We start from the raw sequence: 11,396 nt of genomic DNA on the forward strand, positions 1-11,396 counted from the left end.
ATTTCCCCTCAGAAAAGTGCCAAAATTAATCATTTTAAAGTCGTTTATGTCAAAAATTTTACTTGAATCTTGTTACCAAGTATCTAATGCCTGTCTATACCAAATTTCAGGTCATTTAATTGTAATACCAGGGTACAGGAGCCAAAAGTGTCCTTTTTTGGTCAAAAATTGGCCAAAAATTGCAAAAATAAGCATTTTGTTGCACTGTACACCAAAAGTGTTATTGGATTTACATGAAGGGATTATCAAGGCACATCTGTGTCAAATTTCAGCTCATTCGGTTGCAATACCAAGGTACAGGAGCCAAAAGTGTCCTTTTTTTGGTCAAAAATTGGTCAAAAAATCGCAAAAATAAGCATTTTGTTGTACTGTACACCAAAAGTGTTATTGAATTTATATGAGGGCATTATCAAGGCACATCTCTGTCAAATTTCAGCTCATTTGGCTGGAATACCAGGGTACAGGGGCCAAAAGTGTCCTTTTTTGGTCAAAAATTGGTCAAAAAATCGCAAAAATAAGCATTTTGTTGTACTGTACACCAAAAGTGTTATCGAATTTATATGGGGGCATTATCAAGGCACATCTCTGTCAAATTTCAGCTCATTTGGTTGTAATACCAGGGTACAGGGGCCAAAATATACAGTTTTGGTCTAAAATTGACCAAAAAATCTCAATAAAATCATTTTAGAGGCAGATATGAAAAAACTGAGAGAAAAGCATCAAGGTATTGGCCCACTCTACCCCTGTGCCAAATTTCAGGTCATTCGGTCCAGGAACGGCGGAGATGAATCACTTTGAAGATTTGACAGGAGAAAGAAAGAAAGAAAGAAAGAAAGAAAGAAAGAAAGAAACATTACGAATACAATATATTTCACCATACTATGTATGGCTGAAATAGAATGAACAACTCATAGATTTGGTGTAGCCTTAGCTAAAGTACTAAAGGTGGTATCTCACTACACTTGGGACACCGATGCGGCACTGCGGGGTTCCTTCACTGCGGCACTCTGGTGTTATTTTCGCCGATTTTGATATTGTATTGAGTAATACGTAAAAGTAAGACTTAGCAGACAACAAAACACACGAAACGTAAGAAAGCCCGTTCTTCATCTCTGAAATTCTTTGAGTCATCTACGAACCCCGCAGTGCCGCACCGGTGCCCAAAGTGCAGTGTGATACCACCTTAAGGAGACAACCCAACCAGAAGACACAAAGCCTTGGCGGTAGTGTCTTTTTCCACGAACGCCCTTTATTTTTGAAAGGAAAATGTGACAATAATATGGTTGAGGACTCCCTTTCTTCGAAATAGATGTTACAATTTGGAGCCTGCAAGATTGCACAGAGTATTATTTGCAAATTCAGGATTCTCTACTGCTGGCAGCCCGAATAAAGATGTTTGTTAAACTGGCAAGGCCCCCAAAAAAGTGATCTCGAACCAACTTAGCTCACTGAAGATAAAACTGGTCGTAATAGAAGAAGACATACTAAAAAAAATAAACAGACTCTATGAGTACTTTCTACAGGTTCATTGTACAGTGGAAATTGTCTATTTTCTATATCAAAGGATTGTGGACCACGGCTTAACGTCCCTTTATAGAAGCTTGCGTGTCGGATGAGAGACACATAAGGGATTTGAACTCGTGGATTTTGTCCAAGAGGTGGGGCTGCTATATACACACTCGACCTAACGTATGGTACTTGGCATGCCACACTAACTCAAGTGCCAATCATGTTGTCATTACAAGCCAGATCGCCAGCCTATTAGATACACAGCCATGGGCAGAGCTTTCCTAGAATTTCGTGGCAGCTGTCTCGTTCATTCACTTCCTTTTGTATTTGTGTTGTGATTCATCGCTTAATAGTTGAACTAAAATGGTTAATTTGTACGTAGCCGTATTGATAAATCAGTCTTTTTGACGAACGTCCCGAAATCTGTTAGATCCAGACGAGACTTTGCACCAAGGACATTTTATACAATGCCTTTTCTTGTGCAAATCTCAAATTGCACAATTGTGTAATCGTATGTTGTGCCCACAGGCTTGTTGGCCACTCCTATGTATAGTCGCCAACAGGTGCGAACTAGTCGACAATAGGCGCGATCAATGTGGTCTTTTTGATGAATCCTAATGTTGTTGTTGTTTTTTTTAATCAGTGGCAACACTGAGATTTTCTGTCTTGTATCTAATTTGGGACCGAACCTGAGTATGTGGCATTTCGGGCGCGGCAAATTTGTAACGTATTTAAACCGTGTGTCGCACGTCAGTGTGAGCGCAAGGAAAAATTGGCGAAATAAAAACATTAATATTACAAAGTTGCTGTGATAATGAATGAATGATTGAATGAAGCTCTTCATTGTACATACGAGGGGCGTGCAATTAGTAATGGTCCTGACCCATTTCCCATAGCAGGAGATTAATGAAACTTGGCACAGTTATTAGTCTTTCTCTTCATAGGAATCACCCAGAGTTATGCATTTCTCCCATCGTTTGATGCAGCTCTGGACACCGATTTTGTAGGACACCCCAGGTTGGTCCTCCAACTGATGCCTCATCAATGGCACAAGAGGGACGACCAGGTCTGGGAGCTGTTTCCACAGACTTCCAGCCACGTTTGAATTCAGGATGCCAGCGTTTTACAAGGTCATATGATGGGGCATCATCACCATAAGTTTCTTTTATTTCATCAAAAGTCTTCTTTGGTGTGCGTCCTTTCAAATACAAAAACCGGATCACTGCGCGACACTCAACTGGTTCCATTTCACACCTGGTCCATTTCGCACCTGACTAAGTTCAAACACCAGTAAATCAGAAACCACAATTAGTTCAGAGCTGTCTTTTGCAACATAACCCATAGAGATATGAATTATTACACATACAAAATTTCATTTAGATCAGACAACTGGAAGTGGGTCAGGACCATTACTTATTGCACGCCCCTCGTACATACCCACTGTGTTACGTACAGGTCGCAACAAAAGATACAAGAAATATATAGTATACAATACCAACCAACACAAGAATCGTATTTTACTAAGTGGATTCGACTTTTCGCTTTTTTGTGTATACTGTAGGAACAGATATGCTTTATAAGCAAAGGTTTGTCTAAATTCATAAGGAACATAAATTTGCCTGTATTAAGTAGCTGTATGAAGTAGGGAAAAATTGGTTCCATCGGTATATATAGTTCATTTCTCTCTCTCTCCCTCTTTCTTGCATACATTCTACTACAATTTTTAAAATGATGTTCATCTTCCTCTATTTTAATTTGTCGCCAATAGGCGAGGCCCACTGCACTACACGTCTTCCAAGAAAACAAATACTCTAAGCAGAGACGTAACTTACGCCCACGCCGGTCCATATAAACTTCCCCAGGTCCATATAAACTTTCCCAGGTTAACAACATCAACAACATCAATTCGAGCGAGTCTCCAATATGTGTCACCACATTCTGCATTGAAATATATCTTTATAAACAAAAACGACAAAGATATTTGAACGTTTTAAACCAAAGTATGACCATATGAACTGCACGTCTACAGTATGCTGTATTCCACGCCACCTACCTGCTCATTTGGGGCTAGGGGTCATGGCCTATGCCCTAGGCTACAAAGACACCTATTGTCTTTTTATGCAGATTTTAAGTACGTAGAGGATATGTATACCTCGCCCCTTGAAACCAGTTCTACAAAGATAGTTTGTGTTTGTGTGTGCAAGCATACATTTCGCGATGCGTCCGTTTTCAATCCCCGTAGTCTTCGCGTACTTTGTTTTATGTTGTAGTTTCGTCACCGAGTCCGTTTCGTCGTTTAACTTGACCATCCTGCACACCAACGACGTGCATGCCCGGGTACAGGAGATGAACGCCTTCGGGGGGAGGTGCCGCCCCGGCCGCCCGTGTTACGGCGGGTTCCCCCGGCTGGGGGCCAAGGTCGCGGAGGTGCGGGGTCGGGACGACAATGTCTTGCTGTTAGACGCAGGAGATCAGTTCCAGGGAACGCTTTGGTACTACTTCTTCAGAAGTCCAGTCGTGGCACAACTCATGAACAAAGTCAAGTACGACGCTATGGTAAGTCAGTTTGTTTTACGACTTTCTGGTAGCCATTTCATCGGGAGCTCGTCGGTATCTCTACGGTGCTAGGAGGGTAGCCCGCCCGCCCACTTCATTAGCGCACGCCGGGGATTTTTTACGGGATTGGTTTAAGTTACATATCTCCCGAGAGAACAGGCTGCAAGGAACAGGCTTAAACTGAGCAGAAACAACTTGTCCCAGTGAAACCTCTAAACCAACAAGTTAAAACTGTGACAAAGTTTGGGTTATAACTACATACACGATGAAAGGTACATTGCAAGGTCACACATTCGTAGTAAAACCTTTGTTGTCGTTGGGGTTTGTAGCCAAGCTTTGACATAATAGACTTTCAACAAGAATTACGACAATTTCTCTGTCGCGGAACAGCTAGATTTTGTACGACACAGTCCACAATTGCTCCATGAATGACCATGCTTTTGCAGTCGTACGTTAGCCTACATGTATCGTATGACTACGTGTTCAGGTCCCGAGCCTTGTACGTAGGCGTTGTTAATGTTTTCACAACATGTGATAACATTGCATGTGAAGCTACCTTACGCTTCAGACAAGTCAGAATAATCATTGAAAACATGTTTTCCTTTTTATTGCTAGTCACAGAGTCTTGACTCAAGTGTTGAACGGAGTTCAGTTCGAGACAATGGTGAAACACCCGTTTTGGTATGACTTCAGGGAAGTCGACAGTCAGTAAACACATACCCGTTAGAAGGTTTAGCGTATCTGATTTCTTTTGTGTGTGATGTTTAGAGTTCAACCCTCAAAGCAAAATGACCACTGTATCGTGTCAACCCGATTCATAACCAACTGGACCGTTGTCTTGTTTCATACGTATGTACCCTCTCTTGCACTTCACGAAGCTACGGCATGTACAATATACATAAAGACAAATGAGTACAAATTGAGCGACTTAAAATCATGACTTACCTGTTGGGACATATTGTTACGTGTCCAATTTCTTTAGACTGACACAAAGGTGGAAGCTTATCCAGTCAGGGTTTACGGACATACTAGTACGTTGTCTCACTATCCGACATATAACATTAGTTTCTTTCATATCAGACGCAAACGATAGAACTTAGATATGCGGTAGTACATCTGCATGACAAAAAGTGTTGATGGACAGCCACTCATAATCGAGTATAAGTCTACTGGTTTGCAGTCCTATTTTGACGGGCCTTCCTCGCCTTTCTCTTCGCCTCGACGGCTACCAGCTACCCTCTCGGTCTTATGTTAGACTTGTTAGCGTTGTTATTATTAGTTTTTTCCTTGTAATCACTACACTATGTGTGATCTCATATGCATTTATCCCCATAGGGAATCAATATGCAATAAATTAAGATTATAATTGTTAAACTTCAACGTCCAGTAAAACTAAAAATATCACCCCAACATCAGTGCTCTCGCCCAACCCGATCTCCGCCCACCCACTTCCTGCTGGAATGCGGAAAATCTGACGTGTGTTTTTTTATGTTCATCGTGCTACATTCAAACTCCCACAGGGATATCCTGACCCATCCCTAATTCATTGTCTACATGCAGCTAGGATATTAGAAAAAATATTCTCAACCTAGAGGCGATATAGCACAGTGTCGTTGATTCCTACAAGTGGCGAATACTATTTCAGGACATGTTATAAAGATTGAAGTTATGATATACATGGTGTTGGTGTGACAAAGCATTGGAAGTAACATGACTAACTTCCGCCACGTGCCTGCATGCGCCTGACATGTCGTTGCCATTTAAAATGATTGACACCAAATCGCTAAACCGGTCAATGGCAAATCATAACGTTTGCGTGGTTGAGGGAGTGGGGGGCGGTGTGGGGCGTCTGAAGCGTCTGAAAAGCAACATTTCAATTATACAATGTAGATTTAGTAAAAAAAAAAGACGGTATTGTGGGGACTGTACGTATGTAAAGAAATTTATTTTATTTTTATTTATTGGTTTGGCTGTACAGAACACACAGCCAGGGCTGCCCAACTAGCCTACGGCTATTACAAAGGGCTAGTCCTGCTGACAAACACATAGACAATACATAAAAAGAACATTTATATATACATGGTGCAGGATAACTTACATATCATCTAAAATGGAGTATATAACATCATATCATCGACAACAATATTTGCAATGAGAGGTCAGGGTCTGTATACACCTGTATGATTTATTTACCATTGGTAAGGGTCGTCTAGACATTCACACAGTTTTCTTTTGAAGGAAGCAGTGGAGGTGGCTGTGCGAGTAGCAGTAGGGAGAGTGTTCCAGAGTGCTGTTGCTCTGTAGATGAATGTTTTCTGGCCTCTGGTGGACTTGATGAGTTCAGATGTCAGGTGGTCGCTGTTCCTGAGGGAGTAACGTGACTCAGTAGCAGATGCACGGGTTCTGGGTACAAGGTTCTGCAGGTGTGGAGGGCAGTGACCGTTGAGGAGCTTGTACAGGGTAACAGCGGTGTGGAATTGTCGTCGGAACTGCAGTGATGGAAGGGGTAGCTGGGTGTACAAAGATTGGTATGACGGGTACGGGAGTCCATGTTGTCCGCTGATCAGTCTGGCAGTTTGGTATTGAACTGATTCCAGTTTTGTTTCGTCGCGCTTGGTGAGACCAGCCCAGACGATGTCAGCATACTCCAGGCCAGGTCTGGTGATGGTTTTGTACAGTCTGAGCAGGATGTCCTTTGGTACCTTCTTTCTCAGTGCACACAGTAGGCCAGCAGATCTTCTTGACTTAGTGGAGGTTGTTTCAATGTGTTTAGACCAGGAAAGTGTACAGAGTTTGTTAGGGTGACACCAAGATGCTTGTAGCTAGTAACAACTTGTAGTGTACTACCGCCTAGTATGACTGGAGCAGGGGGTCTAGGGAGAGTGCGGGTCGTGATGAACATCACCTTGCATTTGTCCTCATTGGCTTCTAGCTTCCAGTTTGTTAGCCAGTTGGATACGGATCGTAGAAAAGAAAGTTCACCAGCTCGGGTTCGAACCCCGGTCAAACAGTCTAATCCTAAAACTCCGATTTCCGACGAAAACTCCAATTCCCTACAACACAAAGTATCACGATGCTGACGGAGAGTGCCAATACACTTAAAGTGTAGTGTTCTGCGATTTGGCATGGACAGTTTCAAATGGAAACGCCCATTTCAGGGAAAAGGAAATCTGTCACGCCGAAATGCAAAAACTGGTCGTCTGATAAAGAATATAATCCGGTACTAAAACTAGAATGTTTTTTTTTTTCAGGCTATCGGGAACCATGAGTTTGATGACGGCGTACCGGAGTTGTCCACGTTTCTCCGTCAGGCAAATTTCAGCGTGGTGAGCGCCAACATCGATGCCGCCAGGGAACCGGAGTTCCAGTCTCTCTTCAGGTAAACAAACAAACAAACAATCAATCAATAACAGACAGAAAGAATATTGATACCCTCCAACTGTATTCTGTACCAGAATTTAAGCCCATTGATCCCACCAATTACAAATCCAATAACATCTCACATGTAAGGTAGTATTAATATTCGATCTCTGCGTTATGAATTGCATAACTTTTTTTGAATGAATGAATTCATTTGCTCTGTCACCAATGGGCCAAAGCAACGTAACATAGACATACACTCAAACAAAACAATAAAATCATAAATGATCAGACACAAATTACAAATGAAATTAATAAACCAAGGCTCATATTGTTGAATTGTATGTAAACCTATTTTTGTATGTATGTTTGTATGTAACTTTGTGTTTTGTACTCGAATTTGGACTACGAATGAAGTTCTATTTCTTTGACAATCCATCGTCCCGTTCCTTTGCCAGTCGCTCAGTGACCCTGAACGTGAGTGGTGAACTTGTCGGGATTGTAGGCTACACCACTCAGGACACTCCCGCTATATCTAAACCAGGTCAGCGATTGGTTATGTTGCTTTTGTTTGTCTAAAATCCTACTTGTTCACACTCGACAAAACTGCGAATCAATTCGAATCAACTTTATGACTTGACTCAATTCTACCGTGGCCGATAGCAACAATGTGCAAGACACTTACTTTTCTGCGCGAGCCACTTACTTTTCTGCGCGAGCCACTTCGTGACTTTTCTGCGCGAGCCACTTACTTTTCTGCGCGAGCCACTTACTTTTCTACTCAAGACACTTACTTTTTTGCAAAACACACTTACTTTTTTTCTGCGTGAGCCACTTACTTTTCTACTCAAGACACTTACTATTTCTGCGCGAGCCACTTACTTTTCTGCGCGAGCCACTTACTTTTCCTGTGGTGCGCACCCCGCCCTTTATCGATGGATGGTCCCCGACTCAGGTCAAAGGTAAAAAAGACCGCATAAAATGTAGGATTGACCGCATGTCAATCCTAAATTATCCTCCTTCGGATGACCCCTATGAAATGACCCCTACCCTAGCGCCTTTTTGTGGATTCAACTTAATTTTTTGTGCCGATATGTCTTTAGTATAGCATTTATAACAATGCAGATCGATAACGACGAGTCTCGATTTGATCATCACAACATCGCGTTTTGTTGCCATCACAACGTATTGTCAACTGCCAAAACAAATTCTGCAGCACGTGTGTCTGGCGCGCAGCTTGAAACTTTTTACCAGGGTTTACCTAAACCAGGCAGCGGCTCTTAACTCTTCTGTAGCTATCTAAGAGTAAGAAGGCAGGTAGGCCTTGGTAGCTCCTCTGTCCAGGATTCGGCGTCTGTTTCGTAATAAATAGCCAAGTTGCCGCACGTGATGTTTTGATGGGAGCACTGAATTTTACTACCCGGATCCAGCTCTGACCCGGATCCGAACTAAGATCAAGACGACAAGGTTAGTAAATATCAGCAAATCAGATGTGTGGAAGTGGGATAAGTTGTGTGTTGTCAAGAAAAATGACAGATCCTACCCGTGCCACCCCCACCCCCCTCCTGGGCTAATTATGCATGTTTGGGGTGAAACTCGGTGTTTTTACTTTGCAACAGAAACTTTTATATGATACTTTGAGACTTTTAGACAAACAACACAAATTAAAAATAGTCTGTTCTCCATTCTTTCAACCTCCTTGCTCCCAGCTGTTTCTAACCTGAATAGTGTTGAATACACATCAGTGTCTGGCACTGTCTGCCAGACACTGCTAGGGTCATAAACAAAGATGCTCCCATTGTGTGGGCCATTCACTTCTAGGTCAAGCTTAAACACAAAGTCAGTCAGCACAAAGAAAGTTCCCACCAGGCGACGCTCGTGAGGCGTTATTTTCCTGGTCAAAGGTTACTATGTGGTTGATGCAATATCCGCCAGGTGACGCTTGTGAGCTGCCACATTCCTGGTCAAAGGTTGCTGCTTGACTCAGTGTAGCTGAGGCAACTAGGCTCTGAAAAACGTATTTACTTATCGTGCAGGAAAACACTACAACTTACAAGTAAATACGTTTTTCAGAGGCTAGTTGCCTCAGATGGACTCAGTGGGGTCAGAAGGTCGTCGTCGGAGCGGCAGTGGGCTACCAGCCTTCAAGCTCCTGACTGCAGAGACAAGCCACGGAGTCTCTGCGGTTCAGGTAAATTCAGGTGGCACGAGAAACGTCCGATAGCGTGATCGTCACGGTACCTTTTTATAATATGTTTTCCCGCTGTATTGGCCTTAAACTTTAACGCGTACATCTAGCAATTTTGCCTTTTGGATATTGTGGAAAGATCTCTGTACCACCAAGGAGCTTTTATCAACAATAAAAGCTCCTTGGTAGCACCGAAACGATGGCTGACGGCGGCGAAACGAACCGAGAGGGACAGGGGAGAAGCCGGGGGCCGCTGCGTGTTTGGTTTGGCGGGTGCTTCGACATGGTCCACTTCGGGCACGCGAATGCCCTCCGTCAGGCCAAGAAGATGGGGGACTACCTGATCGTCGGTGTGCACTCGGACGAGGAGATCAGCAAGTACAAGGGACCGACAGTCATGACTGAGCAGGAGAGGTACAAGATGGTCCGGGCCGTGAAATGGGTGGACGAGGTGAGTGTTTGAAACAAACAATTTTACGCATTTGACTATACTCTCATTATCAATCACAATGATCATCCTTTTCCAAAGGACTGTTCGTAAGGATTGCAAAATAATAGGGTAAGCTATTCCTTAGCTCAGCGACCATTCGTGGTCTGAGACGGGTTTCAATTCATTCCAATGAACTATAGCCGTGAAAGACAGCCTTGGTTACCATTCGGTTTTTAAAAAATGGGCGTGGCCGACCTAGTTTTGTCATTCACTCATTATCAGTTTGCCAGTTTTGCTATGTAACAGTTATAGATTTGAAGTGACCTTTGTCCGATGGTCCAAAGGTGAGATTTCAGGTAGCATAGATAATCTTTCCTTACTATAACAATAGTGTTCAGTGACCTAGGACCTTCATGTTGTTTCAGGTTGTTGAGGCGGCTCCGTATGTCCCTACCATCGAAACCCTGGACAAGTACAACTGTGACTTCTGCGTCCACGGCGACGATATCCCCTTGACACCCGACGGCCACGACGCCTACGCTGAGGTGAAGAACGGCGGACGCTACAAGGAGTGCAAGCGGACGGCCGGGGTGTCTACTACCGATCTGGTCGGACGGATGCTGCTGCTGACGAAGACACATCATGACCGCAAGAACGAGGCTCAGCTTCCACGAGATAAGGTTGAGGAGCTTCGGGAGAACCCGCAGGCTCGAAGCCCGTGGACGAGCGTGTCCCAGTTCCTCCCGACGACGCAGAAGATTGCGCAGTTTGCGGAGGGAGGGAGCGGCCCGGAGCCGGGCGACCGGATTGTGTACGTGTCGGGGGCATTCGACCTCTTCCACGTGGGCCATCTCGACTTCCTGCAAAGAGCGCGCCAGGAAGGGGATTACCTCATCGTGGGTCTCCACACGGATCCCGTGGTGAACGGCTACAAGGGGTTCAACCACCCCATCATGAACATCCACGAGCGCACGCTGTGCGTGCTCGCCTGCAGGCACGTGTCCGAGGTGGTGATCGGCGCCCCTTACACCGTCACGGAGAAACTGATGGAACATTTCAACATCGACCTGGTCGTCCACGGCCGCACCAACGTCATCAACGACACCGAGGGTCACGACCCGTATAAGGTTTGTTTGTTTGAACCTTTGTTTATTCATGAAAGTTCAAATCGACATGCAGGCCGCTTTTCATTGAGGTCATGAGGGAAGAGACAAGGGTCAGACAAAGTATGTTACAGAGATACAGTTAACAGTTAACATCATAAAGTCCTTATAGGTCTTATAAGTCTATATACACAATTTTTCCATACATGGTACAAAATACTAATCTCCAAGCAGATTCCTCCGTGGCAAG

The 11,396-nt window shown here is 43.8% G+C and overlaps 1 protein-coding gene across 1 annotated transcript in view; it reads left to right on the top strand.

Annotated features, from left to right (window-relative positions):
- Positions 1-3,674: 3,674 nt before the first annotated feature.
- The window catches only part of LOC118409993 (snake venom 5'-nucleotidase-like), a 20,187-nt gene continuing 12,465 nt past the window's right edge, over positions 3,675-11,396 (top strand). The window contains exons 1-3 of the mRNA XM_035811439.1: positions 3,675-4,065; positions 7,317-7,444; positions 7,884-7,969. Of these exons, the coding sequence (XP_035667332.1) occupies positions 3,727-4,065; positions 7,317-7,444; positions 7,884-7,969 (553 nt within the window). The 5' untranslated portion in view covers positions 3,675-3,726. The remainder of the gene's footprint in view (positions 4,066-7,316; positions 7,445-7,883; positions 7,970-11,396) is intronic.

Source organism: Branchiostoma floridae, chromosome 2, assembly GCF_000003815.2.
Source record: "Branchiostoma floridae strain S238N-H82 chromosome 2, Bfl_VNyyK, whole genome shotgun sequence".
In the NCBI taxonomy this organism is placed as follows: Eukaryota; Metazoa; Chordata; class Leptocardii; order Amphioxiformes; family Branchiostomatidae; genus Branchiostoma; species Branchiostoma floridae.